The sequence below is a fragment of the Poecilia latipinna genome, unplaced genomic scaffold (genome assembly GCF_001443285.1).
Source record: "Poecilia latipinna isolate Pla-1442-1.1 unplaced genomic scaffold, P_latipinna-1.0 Scaffold402, whole genome shotgun sequence".
NCBI lineage: Eukaryota > Metazoa > Chordata > Actinopteri > Cyprinodontiformes > Poeciliidae > Poecilia > Poecilia latipinna.
Window position 1 is genome coordinate 492974 of NW_015113018.1, and position 24034 is coordinate 517007.

Sequence of the window (24034 nt, forward strand, 5' to 3'; positions counted from 1 at the left end):
TTTTTTGATATTGGACAGTGCTTGTTTTATCCATAACTTTTAAAACTTTGAATTTTGTTTAAGAAGTATTTCTGAATAGAATCATCATTTGAAACTAGTTTTATGATCTTTCTTTTTTAGATTATGGTAGTTTATGTTTTATTTCTATGTCACAAACCACTTTTATGGATAATTAGCTTTACAGGGCATAAAAAGGTTTCAGATTTTGCTCATTGTATTTACTCTCCAGAAATGTAAGAATTCGAATATTCAGATCAATGCTACTTTCAAACAAGATCTAAAATTATTTAGTCAGCTTTTTCACCAGTGCAGACTTAATGACAAATGTAGTTTTTTTTCTGATAAGCTGAATTATCTAGCTGTGGTTTGATAAATTTAAACCTCAGTTTGATAAATTTAGCTTAAAATGAAGTGTAACATTCAGACACAATACACTAATGGTGGCATACTGTGTTAATGTATTGGCTTCTGCTGCTGTTAGTAAAATTGAAATGGGATTGTCTGATTCCTGCATTTCTCTGTGTGTTTATGAAGTCATCTGTCCGGGGAGTCAGATGATGGAAAACTCTTGTTGTCTTGGCCTGCCGAACATGACACCTGTATGGCTGAATGCGTCTCAATAGAGTCATCTCTCCCCCTCTCACTCTCTCACTCTCCCTGCCTCTGTTATTCTTGCTCTCGTTGCCCATCATTCTTTTGTTGTACAGATGATCATGGCTGCTATCAAAGAAGCCAGATGAAAGGAGGTCTCTGTCTTCACCTCTGTCCATCGCTCCTCACCCCATTTCTTTGTCTCGTCCTCTCCCTGTGATTTCACATCCCTCCCCTCATTTGAACAATGGACAGAGCTAACCACCTGTTCTTACAACTCATACAATTTATTACATCAATGCTGGACTCCCAGCAGCAGATTAGGCCATATTTTCTATCTTGTTAAAGTATTTTCATTAGGGATGCACAATAACTTTTTTTTAAACCAATGCCAATAGTAATATTCTCATTCCAAAGGCCCACAACTGATAACATACCTGAAAATAAGAAAGACTGGTGAGCAAAAATGAAAAATGTCAGGTTGTGACATCAGAATTATTTATTTCCAGTCAGAGTTGTTTCCTCAAATTACTGAATCCACTTGAACTCTGTGCAGATCTAGTGCATACAGTGTGATTAAAAAAAAACTACACATTGACCACCAAACATGTTATTGATGCTATTCATTTCACTATCGGACCGATAATAATGACATCATTATTTCCTGATATCACACAGATAATCAAAGCAATTATTTGTTCCACCTTAATGTTTTTAGTTAGGTTGTACAGTAATTATTTTTGCTGCCATCTTGGGTTGTCCTGCCGGTACAGGACAATCCAAGATAGTAGAAGAAGAAGCTTATGGCATTAGCGCTACTTAACCCTCTTCCTCACCCTCTCCCAAAAAAAAAAAAAAAATCCAAAATATGTTCAGCATATTTTGGGGTTTGTTATGTCTTAAACACAAAAATGAGAACAGGAAAGTCTGATCAAAGTTTCTCAGTACTTTATTTTATTTTGCTTCATGATGTCATCAGGTTAAAGAAAGTTAGCAGAACCAATAGGAAAAAGATGAAGCAATAACTTGAATAAAATCACACCTAAAATAGTTTCCAGCACTGACACGAAAGCTGCTAAAAAATTATCAAGGGAAATATCAAGAAGATCTATTGATCTGTTATGTTGTATACTATAGGCATCATTTAATAATATATATTGGCAAATTATCCCAAATTAAGCATAAGACTCAGTTGTACAGGTGCATCTCTGTTATACTTCTGGTTCAGCAAGCAGAGTGCAGAATCTTTCCAAGGTAATAAATCTGTTTACTCCCAGAACCAGACAAAAAAACAAATAGCAGGAAAATAAAATGTGAAACCTCAACATCAAACAAAATCAAATTAATGCCACTATAAAATTATCTGTAAGATTTTTAACGACTGGCTTTGATCTTTGGCAAATACATTATTGGTCATTCAGTATTTGGTGCTGAAACTATTTCATCATGTTCCTGCAGGTTTTCAGCTTCTTTCTCTTAGTGTTTTTTTTTTTTTTTTTTTAGAAATTCAAATCCTTATAAAAATCTGGGCATGTGCTCACTGTCGACTGTGAATTTAAAAGCTCTTTTTCTCATGAATCCATCTACAATATCTGATTTATTGGGTATGCTGCCCTGGGTTCATAAAAGCCATGATTCCCCATAAAATGTCAGTGGAGGTGGTTAATATGACACGTTGTGGTCGTGCATGTCTGTGCACGGTGCAACATCCAAACCCTCACAGTCATGTGTAATATTGATATTCAATGGGAAAATGTCAAAAATGACAGGCTGTATGTGCTCAGCTGCAGCGGTTTTGTGTTTTCCAGTTCAGGTCATGTTAATTGTTTGGTATTTATTTCTTCTCCATTGTGTTTTCTTTCTCACAGGATGCTACTGGAGAAGAGCTCAGACAATCGCTTGGTTTTTTCTTTGACCGTGTCAGAGCGGGCTGTAGCCCTTCGATACGGTCGGACCGACGGCCTAACCTCACATACCGTGAGCTTCAGAACAGAAGGCCGGCTACAGCTGAACAGGTGGACACATCTTACTTTGCAGGTAAGAAATCTCAATGGTTTGAGATATCACAGACACTGGTTTATTATGTCCATATTTTAAGCCTTCTATAAAGTATTGTGTTTAACTTGACAAGGGTCTTTTTTATTCAAACCTACTTCACAAACCATAAAAAGAAACATTTTAGGTAATTTGGCCCTCAGTTTGCAATCACATTTTAGGAAAAGAATAAAAGCTGAACAATTCCCATTATTTTTTTCCATAACCAGCATTTCAGTGACTGTTGCACTGTTGCCTTGCAGCAAGCAGGGTTAGATTCCAGGCTTTTAGCATGGAGTTTGCATGTTCTCCCTGTGCATGTGTGGGTTCTCTCTGGGGACTCCAGCTTCCTCCCACAGTCCAAAAGCATGACTGTCAGGTTGATTGGTCTCTCTAGATTCCTCTTAGGTGCGTGCATGCGTGCATAGTTTTTTGTCCTGTCTGTCTCCCACTAATGGATGGATGGGTCATTGAATAGTAATACCATAGTTTTTCCTCATGTCAGGAATCTTTATCATAGCTTTTACAAGAATTCTCTCTTACTTCCTGAGGATTTTGTTTTTGTTATTTTGTACTTGGGAGAATTGTGTTACAACTTTTTTTAAATGAATGACACATTATCCCTTTCAGACACATAAAAAAGAGCCAGTCCAGTTATGGCATTAAATTAATTTAGCTGTTGCCAAATTGATTCATCTGAAATTCCTTTCAAATCAACCAAATTATAATCGTTAGATTAGGTATCTGCTGAGAGAGAAAATCACCTAAAAACAATGATGTTGATTTTTGCATGCCCTTGAATTACAATTTATTTGTATATTTCAAATATTTTCATTTAATCACTTGTTTTTTTTTTATCTACTTCAGTTAACCTAAGTGGTGTATATCAGCTTGAAAGGTTTGAAGTCAGTATTACAAGGCCTTCCTGGACAAAAAAAGTCTTTCACCAGCTCTCATCAGTCTTAAATGGCAGCTAGTGAAGTGGAGAGAGTTTTGAGGCCTAAATGAATCCCTGTCTGTGTTATTCTGGTCTCTGGTGAAGTGGATCATTTTACAGATTTTTCCACTGGACAGTCTCAGTCTTTCATCATCATGAATAACACCAAATCATGGTTACCTTGACCAGCGTTATATTTTTAGATGGTTGTAATCTATGTCATCTGCTTTCTCGCACTTTGTCATTTTTAACATACATTGATACATTTTGTGTAAAAAGTCTTTGTTGTAATAATATCTTCCTATTACATAACCACTAATCACACTGCACCACATAATCACTTATAATCATAACTAAATTTCTGCATTTAATAGTTGGCAGAGTTTAATTCATTGCTTTATTATATTTGCAATCTAACTTAAAAGTGGAATGCTTCTTTTTATATAACGTGCCCTACATAGGTCTAAAACAATACTAAGCTCTGTGTGAGCTTGAACCAGTTCACTTTTGTGATCCGTTTAAAAATTGAGCTGCTGTATGAAATCTCAGCAATTTGCAGCATCATCTCCCAGCAACATCATTTCGCCCGAGCAGACAATCTAACTTGACACCTTAGTTTACAGTTTGCTGATGGGTGTTGATGGTGGAAAAACGTGGCAGCCCAACCTGTTGTTGGCTAAATGCAGTGTTGCTGATTGCTCACATTGTAGACAGTGCATGTACAGTATACAGAATCCCTCCCAGGGATAAAGTTGTCATTGTGTGTCTATGAATACATCAATGCTCAATTTGCCAATTCAGACAAGACATGGAGTGAGGCTTGTGGGGATTTTTTGCTTGAAGTGCCTCATATCTATGCAGCTTTGGGGCGTTTCAATCCGTTGTGTGGTTGTACCTTTCTGTAAATCAGCCTGCCTTTTTGTGTAATGGTATGATGATGTGATCTGTTTTGACTATTCGGAAAAAGATCATAATTATCCTTGACACACAAACACTATGCGCATACTCATGTTCTCACTCATGCATGCACACACACTTATATACCCGCTCTGTCACATAAACACACTGACACAAACTCGCCACTCAGTGGTAATTTGTAGCAGTCTGTCAACCACAGTGCAGATATTACTCTAAGGAGTAAAGCAGAACCCCTTCCTATTCACATTTAGACAAACACACACCTACACACACACGCACACAGCATTCATCTGTCAGTTTGTACAGATCAAAACACAAAAAAGACAGTCAAAAGGAATACCGATTTCCAAGTGCCAGGAGCATGACACACATGCGCGTGCACACACACACACACACACACACACACACACACACACACACACACACACACACACACACATATATATATACGCACTCAAGGTGCCAGAAGCAAGGTGCTGTAGGGATGCTGGTGCTCCCTAGGTAGTTGTCTTATCTGATTATGGTAACGATGTAGAGAACAACGGAGGAAAACGCAGCCTGAGGGAGGAAGGACTGACAGAGAAAGAAAGATGGGGGAAGTGAGGGAGTGAGCTCAGTGTACTTAAGTGCAGTCAGCTAATACAAGTCTAATCTTTTAGTGCATTTTTACAAAAAAACAAATGTTTGCAGAAGGTTATTCTTCATCTGTCTACACGTACTACTGAACTCCATTCAGTTCTAAGCATAAACATGTTCAAGCTGTTTTTTTTTTAATAAACGAATCTTCACCGTATATGAAGTGTTTACTCTAAGTTTTTTTCCTTTTTTTTAACTAATAATATAGCCACAAAACTCTAAAAGCTACATGGGGACAAAGTTTGTGACTTGTTGAAGATGGTGTAAATTAGTTGCTAGCTACAAATTAGAGATACCTCATAAGGTGTGAAATGTTAGGATGACTACATGCATTTTTATAGTGGCTATGAAGTTTTATTTTGCAACGTCTTTTGAATTTTAATTTTCGTCTTAACACTTGAGCAAACACATTCAAAGAGGGGTTATTATGTAAAATAGACTTTTTTTTAACCTTTATATAACGTTATAACATTATTCCCTCATCAAAAACATACCTGGAGTATTTGATTGTTTCATGTATGTTTGAGAAATCCTTGAATCTCCTGTGGCAGCCATTCAGGGGCATCTAAACTCTTGCTCTTACAAAGCACCATCTGTTTCCACAAAGCTCCCATTTGGATCTTCAGTCTCCAGATGAAACTCTGAATCACAGAGCATCCCCTCCCCTGTGCCCTCCAAAAACAACTCCTGTAGACTAGCGGTAGCAGCAATTAGCAAACACCTGGTGGAACTGTGTTTCAGCTGAGCTTATCATGCAAACCACTTCTCAGTCAAACGCTTCTAAGAATGGTAAATAATGAAGTAGCTTTGTTGTGATTACGTGTTGAAGGGTTGGGGCTTCGTAAAGAGAGAGAAACCAATTTCAAGGCATCAGACTGTGAAGCCAATTTTTTTAAGTTGTGTTTCATATATTCATAATTTTTACGACAACTGAAGGCAACAGTTATACTTTATTGTGCTATAAAATGGCACTATGTCCCTGAAAAATACTCAACACTGCCCTTTTAATGTTTTTCTTTTTAAGTTACAGATTGCACTCTAATTAAATTTTTATGTTACTCAGAAATGGAGACGGTTTATTTCATGTAAAATTTCTGAATATTTCCAGTATTTTGCACTACAACATTTTACAAAATTAAAGCATTGAAAAATGCTCAACATCTTATATCCATGTCCTTCAAATGGAACATGATTTGGGTCTTAAGGTAATAATGTATCGAGGTATACAAAAATACCAGTGATATTGCTTTTAAGTTGTTTTTTAAGGTCTGCTGAAAAGTAATTTGATGTAGAGTCTGTATTCAATTATTTTGTTTTGTGATAAAACAGAAAATAAAAGGTTAAATCCTGGATTTAAGCGTTACATTAAGCAGCTATAAGCCAGGACAAGTAATAATTTACCCTAGAATGATTCAATGAGGAGTCACCAATATCAAAAACTGCATGTTACCAAATCCTGTCTAAAACCAGAGAGTTAATAGTAGGAAAATGAAAATGAAAAACCTATTTTGAAATTGCTCACAATGAAGGATAAAGGAGGTTTAAATAAAAACTTCCCTCTGGAGGTCTTGCTTTATTCCCGGCAGAGTTGCAGGGTGGGGGAGGAGCGCTCCGTCTGTTAGTGCCTGAACAAATCAACATTAATATAAGAGGCAGTGATAGGAACAACCAGTCACACCAGTCACATCGCAACCCAAGATGTCAGCATGAATAGTTAACACTTGCATGCCTGCACACCCTTCCCTCCTCTTACTAATGAATGCACAAATACATAAATCATGGATTACATCCACAGGGATTTATTACAACAGCAATTTGCAGGTTTTTCAAAAAGATTGTTTTTTGTATATCCATATTTTTTAATAAGTGTGAGAAACAGTCATTAAGTAAAAAAACATAACTTTTGGTTAAGGTGGAGAGTGAATTAGTCATTGTAAGGTAAAAGTCAGGTGAAGGTCATGGATTTGCTCATAATACAGCTAATATTTATTCTTGTTGAACATTATTTGTTCCCTATTGTCTCATTGCATTGTTCACTTTCGAGTCTTGTGGCACATTATCTTTGTCGTTTTTGTATTGTTTTGCTTTTGTCTCTTACTTGCTTTGTCCTTTTTCCGTTCTTAAACATGCAGAATAAATAATTTATTTGCAGTGAACTAAGTTATTTGTAAAGTTAGCAAATAATGTTTTGCCAGAAACTCTTTAAATACTTTTGAGAAAAACATGAGAAATATTTAAAGCCTCAGCTTTCTCTAATATGTATGCTTTAGTTCAGCGTTGTGATGATCCCAAAGTCATCCGTGTGAATAAAAGGTTGTGATTAATTGAGTTGTCAGAGCAAATTGGTCATTTGTCTCCAGCAGAGGATTTGATTTGTTTAAATGCAAACTCAAGTGGTAGCATAAAGTTTACGTACAAAGCTTTTGAGAGACGTCCTGTTGAAACGTAGAGCGGAGTTCTCCATTTCACATCTTCTAAATTAGCTGCTCTACATCAGCGATACAAAGCAGCCAGTTTATATCAGTGTTTATTTAATCCTGTGGTATTTCAACCCAAAACAACATCTCAGGTCTTGCATAAAACGTCTGCTTGAAGAAAAAAAAGTAATAAGAGTAAATTGTGTGCTCGTTTACATTCCTAGATGTGATTTCAAATCGTATGACCTTCATCAGGTTTTAATATTATTGAAAAACATTAAGATAAACTACAACGCATGAATAATTAACCTCGTTTTTTATTTCTTGTACAGAAAAAAATATGACAAAATGGGTAGACAATTTAAAGAAAAACTAAACTCACCCTTTCCACTTCTTAATGCTTTCTGTATAAATTGCATTTGGATGAGTGTGTGCAGTTAAGTGAATGTGTGTGAAGGTGAAGCAAGGTTGTTATGTAGGGGTGTAGTGGACGCCTCTATGGTAGCCCTCTGCCTGCTGGCATCAGAGGCAAAAGGGCACGACACTGGCATCAATTACATAGTGAGAGACCAACAGACATGCATGTGTTCATGTCCACTGAAGATTTTTTTGCTCTTAAGTTCGTGTACTAATCTATTTAATACAATTTCTGTGGCAACCTGCATCTGGTCCATCTTAACATGTAGACTGTTGTGTCTAATCGTGTCTGATTATTGATGTTAAACCAGAAATGTTGGGATATCTTTATTTTCTCACATATGTTACCCACATGTCTACCCTTCTTGTGCTCTCATATTATAGGTGAATCTTGTTTTTCTTAACACTAGACATATGACTTCTCTTACTTTAACACCTTATATATTCCCTTCCATTCTCTATTTTGTTTTACTTTCTCCTCCCTTTTTTTAGCACAAGTTAATTTTCTCTCCTTCTGTTTCCCTTTTTCTTGTTACCACATCCATCTTTCATTCTTTCCCTCTTCACTGCTCCCAGTGCATCCACCTTCTTTGTCCTTCCCTCTTTCCCTCTCATTTTCCTCACACCCGGCTGTCCCTCTCTTCCTCTCCATCTCCCAGGGGACAATTTCCTTTTCTTAAATAAACTGTCATAGCTAGTGTTAAAATATGGGCCTTACATGGGGTAAGCGTGGCAAGGCAAAGGCGTAGGGCCCTGGGCTGGTATAAAACATGGATAATATGCTGTGAGAGGTAATTGTATCTTTTAGCACTGAGATGAGTAGAACAAATGTGTCTCCTCTCTGTAGACTCTCTCTCTCTTTATCCTTTCCCACCTCACGTTCCCTTTCTATCTCTTCCTTTACACACTACAGTTGTGTTAATATGATAGAGAGAATATTGGCTGTACATCAGCGCTGCTAACAGTTCATTGTGGGTTAAGGTGAGTACAGAGGGGTAAGTTGGGAGAAGAGAGGCTGGGAGACAGAAGAACAAGAGAGGCAGGGCAATAACAGGATAGACACAATGTGTCCTGGTTAATGTAGATTCAGGAGGCCAAGATTCAGTATTTGATGTTAGTCTTTTTGCTTATAATTAAGTAGGAGAGTAAAATCTAAAATGATCTCTTTGCTTTATTTACTTTATTTGTTTTATTTATTTTTTTAATGAGCCGTGGGATCTAGCTGATTCCAGAGCTCTGGAATTAGCAACTAACATGCCATATAGTTTTTAAAAATATTGAATAATCATACTTTGGGTTTTTTTTTTGTCCTTATTGTTGCAATGTGGAGGTCACGCATAAATCCATCCATCCATGTTCTCGTTTACTTATCCAAATTTGAGTTGTGTGAGAAATTGATCCAAGAACCCGTGACTCTCTCCTGCTCCTCCAATACAAATTGAAAGCCACGGTTTGAAGATGCCGACTGATCTATATTGTGTGTAAAAATATGCAGACATATTCCTAAAGCACACAACCTGTTCTCTGTCTAATGTGGACTGAAATGTTGACCTTATACACCACAAATTCCCATTTCAAGTTAGAGGTTTGGAACTGGCTCAAATTTCTGCCAAGATTAGGAACACAGCTCTTGCTTTGCTCGACAAAGGACAATTTATTTTGCAGAAAAATATATTTCCACAACAGTGGGAGAACTCAGTGTGGTTCATATTTTTTTTTAAAACAGGCCATTTCTTCACAGGTGTAATCTCTGAATTATGTTTGGTGCAATAACCCAAGAAAACAACCAGAGCTACCAGTATTTTAGGCCAAACCTCATCCATCTGAGAGCTTATTTTAAAACTAGTCTTTTTGATTTTTACAGTTGATTTTCAACCTCAAACAGTTCTGAGAAACGAGACCGCTCTCTATCATATTTATCTAGAACAGTACTTTGATTTTTTTATTTCCATTTTTGCTGGGCCTACAGCTATGAAGGTAACTTGGAAGAAAGACTGTTGTCAACAATATGTACTGAGCCATGGCTTGGCAGGATAAGGAAAAATGAGAAGAGCTTTAGTCAAAATGCCAGTCTACAGATCACTAAAAGCTTTCCACTCACAGTTTCCTGGGGCTTTTAGAATGGCTTAGATGCTTTGCCAGTGGATGAGTTTGCATACTAAAAATCTTTAGGTAACAAACTTAAGCAAAATGTGTAAAGAAAAGGCATAAAAATGCACATGAAGACAATGCAGTTTTATTTGCATAGCGCCATTCATGCAAAGTGTGACTCAGAGTTTTACAAAAATAAGCGAGGTAAAGCAAATAATACAAAAAGAAATGCATAAAATTGCAATTTTAGTCAGTATCTGAAAAACACAAAGTAAACATTGCTTTTCAAATGTAAGGTGCTCACTATGGGCTACCTAGATTTTAAAAATATTTTTGAATAGACCTTCATAATAAATAAATTTTTGCAAATATATTAGAATTGTGTTTATTCATTTTTTAAAAAAGAAATAAACCTAACACTGTAGGTACTAGACAGGGTTCTATGAAAGCAGCAGGTTGTTTATGTATATATGGGTATATATATGTATGTATATATGTGTATATGGGTGCATAATTAATTGGAACAAGCAGCATTAACAAGTTTCAACAACACAGAAACTAAACAAAATTATTGCAGAAAATTGCAGTTTGATTACTATGTTTCTCCCGCAAACCATACAACATTTGATCATGTAAAGAAATGTTGAAGCTTAGTTATTAGTCCATGGTAAACTTTGCCAGATTCACTAAACAAGGAAGCTTATTTTTACAGCACTAATACTTTGTAAAATAGTAAGACTGTAGTCATGATATTCTGAATATGAGGACATATGTGTTTTTGAGGCATTAGAAAACACTCTGTGCCATGAAAATTATTTTGGATTTGATCGAACCAGACTCAGTAACTCATGTGTGCCTTGATAGCCATCAGATTCTGCTGCAGCTCAAAAATTTAGTAAAACTTTATATGCCTTCTATTCAAGCTCCTTTTTTTTTAAATTAAATAATTCTGAACTTTCTTGGACTTAGTGGACACACTTCAGATGAGAATTAACTGCCGCCACCATATAGACAATTTCTTTCATAGATCACAGAAAAACTTGCCAAATAAACAAAGAAGTACTGAAATGCAAAAAATAAAGAATACTGGACAGAAGAAAAGACAAAAGAAATGGGAGGAAAGTGTTTGTGAAAGCTAACAAAGGAGATTTTCAAAAGGATGCGCGGTGGCTAAGAAAGATGAAGCGTTTCAGGATTCATTTACATCAAGCCTGACAAGTCCCTCACATCTACCCAAGAGCCACACAGCTCTGGCTCAGAGACTCCTAAAGAGGGCCTCGTCTTCGAGCTCCCTCTCTGTGCTCTGACTTTTCTTTTTCTCCCTCCTGTCTCTTTTCTCTTCCCTTTTTTTCATATTCACTCCCACACTCTTTCTTGTGCTCTTATGCGCTTGCCAGTCTTCAATCAGCCATCATGAAAGTGTCTGTCAGGGCGTCTTAACTATCCTCTGAGAGGCAGACACTTGTCTGGGCCTGCCTTCATCCCCTAAAGGCGTTTTTTGACTTGGACTTATTTCTCTCCTCACACCTTTTCAACTTCCCTAAAGAGCTGACAACAAGTGAGAGCGACAGGGCAAGATAAACATGAGGGAGAAAGACAAGAACGAAGATGAGAAGAGGAAGTAGTGCACTGAGGGGGAAGAGGATATAAAAATGGAGATGAAACACAGAGAGAAAACTCAACAAGTGACAAAGAGTGAAAAAACTCAAAAAACAGTAAAAAGGTGAAGGAAGCAAGCGACCTCATGATGAGGAGAAAGGACAAAGCAAGGTGGACCACTGCAGAAGAGAGGAGGAGAAGAAGGGGATTCTAGTAAAACAGGCAGAGTCACATTTATCAGTGGTCCCACAGTGTGTTTCTCAAATGCAGGATTTGGAGATTGGAGTAAAGGAAGTGACGGTTTGAGCACATTCAAGTTTTTTTTGGGTTAGAGATGGTGGCAGGGTGTGTGTATGGGTGGTGGGTGTCCCTCTTACAGAAGTATCTTCCCTTTGTCCTGGGTTTGATGTGAAAGGAAGCTGCTCCTGCTTTGACAGTGTTGTCGGCCATGCAGTTTTTAATATTCATGGATCCGATCGAGGAGGGACTGGAAAAGAGGAGCGAAGTGGAGAGGAGAATTTTGGTCAAACAGAAAGCTAATTTGCAGCTCATGCAGTAGAGCCTACGGCTCTTTCTGCTACCTGGGAAATGAGCTGGAAGATTAGCTGAATGTATAATTCCCATGTTGTCACACACACATACACACACACAAGCATAAATATGTACACATAGTGTGCAGAAACCTTTTGAAAAAGCACACACACACTCGATCTTGAGTTGAAGTCCAGTAGTAAATCGTCTTTGGATCTTTTTTTCCATGTTGTTTTTGTCAACTCAATCATCTCAATGAAATATCACAGGAATCTGAAAATAACTCTTTTTAAGAACACTTCTTTTATATATATATATATATATATATATATATATATATATATATATATATATATATATATATATATATATAATGTGTTGATTATATTTTTTTATTTCCTATTAAAGACACAAATTTATGATAATTTTAAAAATTGCTGCCACTTTAAACATCTTAATATATATAATCCTACTGTTATTTCCAGATCTTTGACCAACGTGCAAGTCTTTTCTTGGATGGGCTTGAGGACGACGATACACCATTTGACACAAAACATCTGATGAACACGCTCTCTGACATCAGCGACTATGGTGCCATGTGGGTGGGAGTTAGCTCCAACGGTGAGAATGTTTGTTATTTGGCTTTCCAATGGACAGAGTTAATTTTACCTTGAATGGTTTAGGATTATGTTCAGTAACCACTGCAACATTGTAGACATATTTTTAGTCATTATCTGTCACGTACACAAAGAGCAACACAGTCAGCCGCAGACATGCAAACGTGTCTTCAGTGTGTCCAAAAAGTACGCATTTGACATTTACCAACTGTCTCACATACAGACTACATTATCAGTAATTGAATAAAAAAAAAAAAAAAAAAAAGCTAAATGCTTTTATTTGAGACAGGTAAAAGATTTAGAATATATAATCTGCTGCGGAAGGTGGGATCTGATAAAAATTTCAGTAAAATAGATTTGATTTGTACAAATCCTTTTTTGTAGTAACCCTCAGTAACTCAAATGTGGGGTTAAAAAGATGGCAGCTGTCTGTATGTTTTAATTATAAAATAGGTTAATACAAGAAACAGGCAAAGTAATTCTGAGTACTAAGATGATACTGTTAGAAGAGATAAATATCGAAATCTGTAATCTCACAGTCACAATCTTCTCCAGGCTCTTAACTGTTGCTTGTTTTTGGTTTGTAGCTCTAAAGGAGAAAAATACTTCAGAGTTTATCATATCTGTTAATCTTAATATGGTGTCAATGATTACTTCACCTCTGTTTTCTTTCTTCATCCCCTTTTTAACTACATATCTGTGATTGATTCATGGGGCCCGTCAGCCATTTCAGTCAATAGCAGAGAAACTGAGAAAAATGATATCCGTTCAACTCTAGAGTGATAAACGAGTGTTTTTGTTCTCGTTTATCAGCCATTGATTCCTGGTTCACAGCAGGTAGCATCTGATCAGCTGAAGATCACATAAGAAAGGTTGATCAATGAGAGTGATTGGCTCGGGGCAGTGTCTGCGTGTGTGTGCGTGTGTGTGAGTGTGTGTGAGTGTATCCTGTGTGTGTAAGAAAAGGAGGTTGTTGAACCCAGAGGGGGTGCCTGGAATTCTGATCTGAAGATTAATTATGCAAATACTGATCAGCTGTATCGATTAACAACTACGTCTGTTTTCGGTTTTGTACCGATTTACTGGAATTTCCAAGTACAAGTAGTCGTGAGAGGAGCTTTAAATGTTCATGCTAGCCTTTTAAAGCTACACTGTGTGGGACACCGTGACATTAATAGAAAACAGAAATTAGTGAGAGCTCAAAATTATCACCTCGTAGAACTGAACAATATATTGAATTGCTGTTGAACTTGTGCGCTGTAAAAATCACAAAGGGCTTCTTGTTGGATGCAGTGTTTTGTAGGCTTTTGTGTTTCAGTTTTCATGCATTACATTTTACATGCAAATAATAACCTGAATAATTTGAATGTTTTCTTACTGCCTTTGATGCCCAAATCTTGCATAGATTTTTGGGTTATACTTGCCTGCTGTGTGAATTTAGCCATAGTCTGAGTCTAAATCAAAGTTAGCTTGTTAAAAAACACAATGTGATGTCGGTAACAAGACCTGAAAGGGGTATAATGTCACATATTGAGTGTCCATCACTTAAAAGTGTGAAATACTTCCAGCCCCTAAGAATCTGAGCTGCCACATTTTCTCAGAGTAACAAAAAGCCTCCTTTATGTTCCTTCTTTGTCACAGAAACTCAGACGCATACTATGCAATAAGTAATCATAAATACATTTACTAACGTGTATACATAAATGAATTTCAGCTGCTCAATTACAAACATCATAAAGCCAAATAGAGAAAGCTGAATACCATAAATTAAAACACATAGAAAGAAGAGACCTACACAGAGAGTAGGGAATTAGAGCTTATACCTTGCATCATCCCAGTAACAATAGGGAGAGTGCTTTTCAGTGGAAGGTATAATCCCATTTCCACACGATAAAGAAATCCTGAGCCAAAGCCTAAGGCTGCACACTTACATCCCACAACACTCGCTCGCTCTCTCCCTGTTTTCCATGCACACGCCACACTGTAAACATTACCCAAAACACACACTCATCCAGTGGTTGGGCAGAGACACCAAAGCCCCTCTCAAGTGTAAATACAGGCACACACTTACAAGCTACACACATCCTTTTGCTAAAGCAAGGATAATTTTTGGAATCCACAAGGTAGAGCCACTAACACAGAAATGCACACATTCACAGACTAAACATGGCAGAGGTACTGTCGGCGCTTAGAGACATCCATCTTCTAAGACTTACTCAAACTAGAAGGAAGTTGGTTGAACAGAAAAGGGCTTTGTTCCTCTTTGGGCCAGCATCACCATCATCTCCTCTCTGGGTCTCTAGTTTTCAGTCCAGCCTTATCACATTTGCATTGTTGTTGGTGGAGAAGTGTTGGAGAGTTGACAGTACATTTTAGTTTGACTGTGTTTCTGGTGTTCAGTCCAGTATCTCCATGTGTGTCTAGACATTTTGCCATTATGTTTGAAGTATTCCAGCATATTTAAACGTGTTAAGAGACTTTGGAAACCTGCATCTTAGTGTTTGAAATTAATGCATTTTTCTCTGAGCTGTTTTTTTACATGGTATGCAGATAGTTCTGAGAGTATTATACAAAATATAGTGGCACTCCACAGTGTTAGTGTGATAATACTCGTAGTTTTCCCTGTAATTCCTTTCATTGTTGTTTTCGCATCACATTTTGTAACAGAAAAAATGTTACTCTGTATTTCTGTTGTATTATATGATACGCAAGTAGTGTTACCTTTTCTCATTATGCGTTAAAAATGTTTTACAAAACTATAGAAAGAAACAGCATGCTGATCTTTCTATAATAATGGAGCATTATTAACACACCTGACCCTGATAAAAACACTAATTTTGCCAAGCCTAGAATATTACTTTGCATCACTTTTTGTGTGAGTAGAACAAATGATATTAAAGTTAATGTGCTCACCTACTTTACTGACAGTAACACATTATTTTCACTGAGAACCTTCATGTTATTGATCTGACAATTATTTGAATATCTGCTTTTTTATGTAGAATAAAGACTTGATGTGTTTTCTCTTTTGTCATACTTTGGTCTGTGGTCTGTATTTATTCAGCCTGAATTACTTAATGTTGTATATCATCTGTTATTTTCATGCCAACATTATAGAAACATTTGTTTTATCAATACAGAGCTTGGAAGAGTTGATACTGTTGAAACCTGATGAAGGAATTATTGGTTTTAGGAAAGTCTGACAACGTTTTATGGAGCTCAGACTGTCTTCAATCTGAATTTTATTACCAGGCCAATGAATTTGCCCTCCAAAGCCTTACTGCTCTCTAGTGGAGACAAATGAGTTCTGTGGCAGATTCTGCTTGGCTTTGTGTTGAAATCTTTGCCATAATAGGCAGCTGTTGGCAGCCTCACTTAGTGGGTTTTAAGAAACTGATAAGATAATCTTCTAAACACTGTGAAATCCTCTCGCTTACTGCCTTCAGTACAAACCCATTAACACCTTCTTTATGTTCTTTTCAACTCTGCTTTCATCTCTCCAGGGTCTAATCAGTTCATTGGGCAGATGCAGGATTTTAGATTTTATCCCGCTACGTTGACCAACAGGTGAGTTGGATAAAGAGATATGCAGTGAACAACTGTTGAGAAAAAAGGGGGGAAAACACCTTAAAATGTTCAAAGGAATTTATCATTTCACTCATCATTAAAATACATTTTATAACAAAAGCAGAGGAGCACCATACAATTATTAAAGAAAAACTGATAAAAGGAAGGAGCCAAGGAGGGCTATGCATTTATTTCTAGATCTACACGTGTTTAAGAATTCATCAAAAAAGCCAAATAACATGCGCTGGAGGTTGACAGCCCATTTTTTGGCAGTCTTTTCAGGAAGAGCCAGAGGTGCAATTTCTTTGTTGAATTACAGCTAAAAAGTCTGTGAGCAGGACCGAAAGGTAGTCACAAAGGCGAGCTGGCAAATGGTGTGATGTGGGTGATGGTGGATGCAGTTCCAGTGTAACTAGCTGCCTTTCTTATTACTCTACCAGTTAAGAAAAGGCAGATCTCAGATTATGCCATCATGGAGCTCTCCTGACTTGGTTGTTTCATGTGTATTATGTGTTTTTGAGGCTGTGTCACATAGTTAAAGGTTAATAAGTGAGATTCTGTTTGGCTGCAACTTTATTCCGTTCCAACACCGTATTGGGCAGACTACTGCATTTACTTAAAAATAAAACTTATGTACTGCAAAATGTTGATGAATATAAATAAGTCAAATTCATGTCTCTGGTAACCTTTATATAATTTTTCTTTGTAGTGTATTAAAGTTTAATGTGATGTTTGTTGTGTTAACAGGGAAATAGTCCAGTTGCACTCTGGAGTCCTGCCGAAGCTCCATGTCCAGTCTGAGTGTCGCTGCCCTCCCAGCCACCCCAGAGTTCACCCATTAGTTGAGAGGTGAAGCACCATAATGCCTTGTGTATTTAGACACAAAGTAGAGCTTTCAAAATGATTAAGATAAGCTATATGTAATTAAATACAATTGCCAAAAGGGAAGATTTAGTCAGTAAGTGTGTTTGTTAGGCAGCTATATTGAACATGTTTTACTTTTGAACTCATTTTAAAATAAATTTTAAAAAATGCAGTTAGTTTGCCATTGACACAAGTAATCAAACCATAATAAAATATATAACTATATTAACATTTGTTAAGCTGAGTAAAAATGTAATTTTTAAGTTTTAGTTATTTTAATGTTATGGTTTTGAAGAAACTTTGTTTGATGCATGCTCTGTTTACAGGTACTGTATCCCTAACGCTGTTGAGGACACGACTAATGACAGGGTTCTGAGGCTGAACATCAACGCTCATCCACTTAGTTACGTTAATGACCAGGACATGGGCACCATGTGGCTATCTAAGGTCATGAGTTTACAAGAACTAGATGAAGGAGTCACTATTACAGTGGATTTGGCAAATGGACAATACCAGGTAATGTAACTACAACAGCTTTATGTGATCTGAAACTTTAATACTGTTATTGTCATCTTGACTAGAGACAATCCACTGAACCACACAGATTGTTTATTAGGTTGTATCATGGTGGGTGATTTAAGTGCTGGAGCATAGAGGAAAAGAAAGGCAGAAGAAATATATAGATTATTGGATTTAGGAGTTGTTGTGACTGGAAGACTCTTTCTTCCTCTCTGTGATGTGCATACTGCGTATATGTGTGCGTGCAGGATTTTAGAAACTGTCCTCATGTGGCCATTCAACTCAAGTCCCAACATGAAAGACATTCTCTGAAGTCAGGGGTATTTGAGTTTTGTATGGGAGTAGGTTATAGCAGCCTTGGTGGCTTAATGCACTCCCTGCTGCGTAACCCAGAGTCCTGGCCCACTGGAGTGGCAGATAAGACTCATGCACACAAACATGCACATGCGTTATATGTGATAGAAACCCACTCCTGTGTGTGTAAAGCAACATACTGTAATTTAAACAAAAATTAGGGGCCTAGCAGTAACACATAAACTACCACTGCGTAGAAACTGTGGTTTCTCAAAATGCATATTTTGGAATTAAGTTTCTAATTAATGCAGCTTTGTTAGTTTTTTCATCAACTTCCATTTGCACAGTTATGAACAGGGTTCCACAGGTGAGTACTTCAGCAAGTCAACTCCATCAGAATTGACTTGGTGACAGATCACCCAAAGGGTTGATATAAAACTAAATCACCTTTAAACCAGAAACTCAGAGACTGTCATGAATTGTAGTGGTGAAGGTGGTTTTCTATGTCTGAATTACAGACATAGAAGAGGTTTGGTGATTGGGAAAGGAGGAGAAGCAGGGGGATCAGAGAGTCTGGTAGAAATGCGGTCAGAAGACTAAAATATGACAAATATTAAAGAAAATAGAACAATTCAAAGAAATCACCCAACAACAAAAAACCGCAACAGAAAACAAAAAATAGTGGTGAATATTTTCAACAAAAAGTTTGGTAGAATTTGGAAAAAATCTATATCCTCAATTCTCTTTGTAGGTGCTCTGATTTATCATCCCCATTAACTGATATCTCTTTCTATTTCAGGTATTTTATGTTATAGTTCAGTTTGGGGGACTTTTACCTGAGTCAGTTTTGATCCAGAGAAGAAAGCTGGACTTGTTGCAACGTGAGATTGATAATATGACAGAACAATCCTGGTTGGACTGGCAGTACATGGCCAGAAACTGCAATGTGTTTAATATGCAGAACAATGGACCATTACCCAGACCAGACTCAGTCAACTGTCTGCAGCTGCCCAGGTTGGTAAGACCATTTTGACCAACAGCTAAAGATTCCCATGTCTATTCTGACAGTTTTTAAAGACTGATTGGCACCATTTATGAAAAAAAATTGTTTTTTTTTTCATACGTCATACTAGATAAAGGCTTGTAATCAGGCAGTCTTTTCTGATTCAAAAAACATGCTGTGTCATGTCATTGTAATTGTTAACATAACTCTTTGGAAATATGTAGAAGAAAAATCATTTATTGATTAAGATATCATTTGCTGATGTAAAATTTGAGTGTGGGTTTGTCTTCTGGCGTGTTAGTGTGAATTATGCAGTACTTATTACAAAACCTTCAACAATCTTTGATCTTTTCAAAGAAATGTTAAATAAATACACATTTACACTCTACAAACATATGCTAATCATTCAGTCACACACGTCACACAAAAGCCATGAGTCAAATGAATCAGAGGGATCAGGTGAACAGTTGCATAAATACATATACATACTCGGTGGCACCCTAACTATTATGAAGTTAACCATTTGCAGAGTTATTTTGGCGCATGAGCTGCAACCAGTTTTGTATTGGCGCTAGTTACAATAGTGGACCTGCAAAATGTACACAGCTACCATTTATCTCACTAATTTCTGGCAGAGCTGCTGGCATCAAGTGTCTGGTTGGTAATAGAGGGAACAGGTATGAGTAGATCACAGATTATGCAGTCATTGTTCATTTTTCACTTAACTGACAGATGATGCCACAAACAACGTTTCTAGGCTCTGATCATTTTAGTAATATTGGCATGAGTGCCTCATAACCTCACTTTGTCAACAAAATAACACACTCAGTTTTTCATAATTGCATCAACATATCAATTTGCTTCATGCGATAATTTTTTCTCCTTGGAGATTTATTGAATTTTGCAAAAATAAATGGTTTCTCCAAATACTGGTGGACTTGGGGAAATTCACTTAAGCACACCTTCTACTTGTGCCTAACTAATTTGGATTCCATTGTTTTTGTTGTATGTAAGCCAATTGAAGTGCAGACTGCAAATCAATTCACATAAATAACATCTTAATTTGAGGACAGATCATATCTGTGAATATGTCAGATTGTAGACATAAAAATAAACTCAGTAGCCAAATTAGACAATCATTCTCAGGAAACTTTCACCACTTTATTTAAAATATGTTTAACATTTCACACAGGATTTTGCAGTGCAGCTCATATTGTCTGCAGCTTGCAACAGAACACAATTTCAATTATCTGAGCCCAAATTCTAAAACGTTAACTTGTAACTTTGAGATGCATCTCTGCTCCAAAATGTCTGAATTCCCTCACCAGCATTCATTCAGCTCTGCAATAGGCTGATAATGCTAACGAGCAGTTTATGTGATCCAGGTGTGTTTGAGCAGAGATGCATCTAAAAGTTGCAGGGTGGTTTCCCATGAGGACTGGACTTGGTGACCCCTGGCCTAAACAGTGTTTAAGTAATTTACCAAAGATGTGCTGCAAACCCTAACAAAGGCTCTTGGAACAATGTAACATGTCAGAGTCTTTTTCATCACGATCAGCATCAACCTGTGTGTTGAAGCTGCTAACCTGGTAGCTTCAACCCTTTAAAAGCAAAAGCACTGTCTGACAACATATGGAAACAAAGTTCAAGGAGCTTGCTGAGAATCCTGATTAGTGCATCTCAAAGTTAAACTTGGATGTTAATTTCATGTAGGGACAATTGGGTTTTGATGCTGTAATCTATGAAAAACTCACAGATTTGTGTTCTGTTTTTGGACAAATACTTTTTCAGTGATGTGCCACTCGTAGGAGGTAACATCACCTTCAGTCTGCTGACCACACAGCCACATCTGAGACCAGGATATAATGACTTCTACAAAACTCCTGCCCTGCAAGAAGTGGTACAAGCTGCACAGGTCAGAATACATATGAAAGGGCAATACTACACCGCAGCAGTCGGGGTCAACCAACGACACAGACACTTTGCCATCAGTGAAATCACAATCAGTGGCAGGTACAAATTTGACTTTGTTATATATATTTTGCATCTGTGTTTAGTGTTGTAGGAATATGCGTTTCATTTTGGGTGAAGCTTGTCATATGTAGATCTCCTGAAGACAAGAGTTGACAAATCTATATATATGACTTTATAAAAACATATTGTTTTTGTTAAAACTGTCACTATGTCCTTGACAGTATCATATGAGGCAAATAATCTGGTAAAAAAAAAAGGTCTGTGGAAATACACCGCTCTGAGTTAGAAACAACCAATCAGAACCAGGAGGAAGGTCTTAGTGCTGTTGATCTGTTTGTGTAAGTGCTGCTGCTCAGTTTAAGCAGCATGTATAAGTTCAAGGTTTCTTGTTTGCTGCACCCGTGCTAATGGTGGAGAAACAACAGGAAAACTGTTAATCTGCTGTCATCGCTGGCCATATTTACCATACATTCACTGCAGGCTCCGCAGTGGGAATGAGTTGTAGCGCAGCGGAGAGTAAAGGGGAGACTGTGAGGAGTGCAGTAGGTAACTTATTTTATGTTACCTACTGCAGCTTTAAGACACTCTTCTCCTACCAAAGCTATTCTAAGTGTCATAATTGGTTAAATGAAATATTGGAGTGTCTCCTCAATACTGATTTGTAAGAACTGAGTGAGCACAGTTTCAAAAAATTATTCCACACAGACTGTTGGGTTTCAGCAGAGGTTTTTGAGAGTAATTGTGAACACATCTTTTCATTAGACTGACATTGTGACTGACATAGTGACTGTCTTTTATGACTGTGGTAATTATAGGATTATGCAGGAGGCAATCATCTCTCTTTCTTTCCTTCTCCCTCCCTCTAAGCTGTTTTAATTAGGAGCTTGTTACAGTGAAGTCGGAGAAACAGATTTAATGCTGCTGAAACCTCATCTGTGATCTTCATCCATCCTTGTCACTCCTTTCTGTTTTATTCATCTGTCATTTCTTGATTCTTTATGATCATGTAAACATAAATGTAGCAGGAGAAAGGAAGAAAAATGGATATTACCGTATTTTTTGGACTATAAGCCGCTACTTTTTTCCACGTTTAGTACCAGTGCTGCTTTTCTATGGATTTTTCTTCAACCACCAGGGGGCTCTCTAGCAGGAAGTGAATCATTGGAAGTCAAAGAAGAAAGTGCTAGTTTTCATTTAGAACAAGCACATGCTAGCAGCAGGCACGACAGAGAAATGTTTTCAAACTCATACCCGCTCATCATGGAAACCACACGAAGAAGTTCATATGATTCAGCTTTTAGGTTGAAGGCTATCGATCTGCACGTAAACTCGGCATGAACGAATCCATGGTTCGGTGTTGAAGACCCTTTGTGTCCTTAACCCTTTTGGTCCTACCATTATAAAATTTCGCCTGAGCTTTGTTTGCATTTTTGGATGCTGCACAGCCATTATTTGGAGCATTTAATAGGAGATTTATAAAGGTGGAAAACCGAGAGCGGTGGAGATACCAGCGTCTTATAGCCCAGTGCGACTTATGTATGATTTACGTTTCCAGTTTTCATTTGTTTTTGTTTTTTTTGTTTGTTTATTTGTTGTTGTTTTTTTAACTTTGTGGGTACGGATTATATATCATGTACATTTCCAGGTTGTTGTTTTTTTTTTTGTTTGGTTTTTATAGGATAAAGCAATGTTGCTAAAACATCTCCTGAAATGAATTCATTAATACTGTTAAGGCTGTGCGGTGTCACAGGTGTTAGCACTGTTGAAGGATGAAAGAGACAATGCAACTGAATATCAGAGTGAATAATAAAATGTGTGTGTGCGTGTGTGTGTTTTGCTATCACACGGTGTTATGATAGAACTGTCTGTCACCTCCTACATTACTCTGATGATGCTTGAAGTGGCATTTATTAATGCTTAATGACCTCTTATCGTTGGAATTACTGATGTTTTAAGGATGAAGGAAATCAGAACAGACATTGTGGGAGAGTGTTCCTCTCATGTCTAATATTTTCATTGCTGTTTTTTTTAATTGGAAAGTATGTTCTTAACTTATGTTGTTACATTTTAGGCCCTCTCTCTGTATTTGTTGCAGCCTTTATCCTCACACCATATTCTTTCTGTCACCTGAGCAGATGTGAATGTCATGGCCATGCAGACCAGTGTGACACCAGTGTGACCCCATACCGCTGCCTGTGTCTACCTGAGAGCCACACAGTCGGAAGCAATGTGAGTAGCAAATGTGTCATAACCACACAAACGGAGCAGACCTCACAGCTATTTTGACATTGTTTCACACAGCAAATTGTGGAGAATATATCAAAAGTTCATGTTAACAAGTCTCACCTAAATTGTAAATTTCCCTTCTATTTAAATACAGATCCGAAGCACTCGTTTGCTTAACAGGGAAATTCCAGATGCTACATTTCTAAATTAGATCCAGATGTACATCACATATATTTAAGCATTAAAATGAATAGATCAGGTTATCTATGCAATTAGAGAGAGTCGTATGATTCGGTTTACATGAAATCTGATCTAAATAATTTCAGAGCAAGAAAAAAAATGATATATGTAACATCCTAGAATTGCAGGGGAGGGACACTTTACTATTACAAAGACTGTTTAATTTGTTTCATTTAAGCCAACAATATTGTTACAAAAATAAACACCTACAAACTGCTATTGTTTGCTGTAGAATAATGGTTGGATCCGAACGACCATTTCTGGAATGGACAGTCACAAAAAGACACTATAGACTTTATAACAGTTGGAATCATCCCAGCATAAGTTTCCATTGGTCAGCAATGAAATAGCCAGGTGTGACTGCTTTAACACACCGTCACACAGGACAACCTGCATTATTTACTACGGATGCATCATTCATGCCCAGTGTCCGTGCATTAGTGTTGCTTTTACTGTTTTGTAGAGGATCCAGAGAACATCAGTGTCTATTTACAGTTTTCATTTCGAACCAATTTTTTTTTTCCAGAAGATTAATAAGTAAAATAAACACTTTTTCCAT

At 37.2% G+C, this 24034-nt stretch overlaps 1 protein-coding gene across 3 annotated transcripts in view; it reads left to right on the forward strand.

Annotated features, from left to right (window-relative positions):
- Positions 1 to 24034, forward strand: part of ush2a (Usher syndrome 2A (autosomal recessive, mild)) — a 211267-nt gene that overhangs the window by 10126 nt on the left and 177107 nt on the right. For all 3 annotated transcript variants that reach the window (XM_015037369.1, XM_015037367.1, XM_015037370.1), the window contains exons 5-12: positions 2460 to 2628; positions 12657 to 12792; positions 16292 to 16355; positions 17103 to 17204; positions 17546 to 17735; positions 18832 to 19046; positions 20827 to 21048; positions 23145 to 23238. In XM_015037369.1, the coding sequence (XP_014892855.1) occupies positions 2460 to 2628; positions 12657 to 12792; positions 16292 to 16355; positions 17103 to 17204; positions 17546 to 17735; positions 18832 to 19046; positions 20827 to 21048; positions 23145 to 23238 (1192 nt within the window). The remainder of the gene's footprint in view (positions 1 to 2459; positions 2629 to 12656; positions 12793 to 16291; positions 16356 to 17102; positions 17205 to 17545; positions 17736 to 18831; positions 19047 to 20826; positions 21049 to 23144; positions 23239 to 24034) is intronic.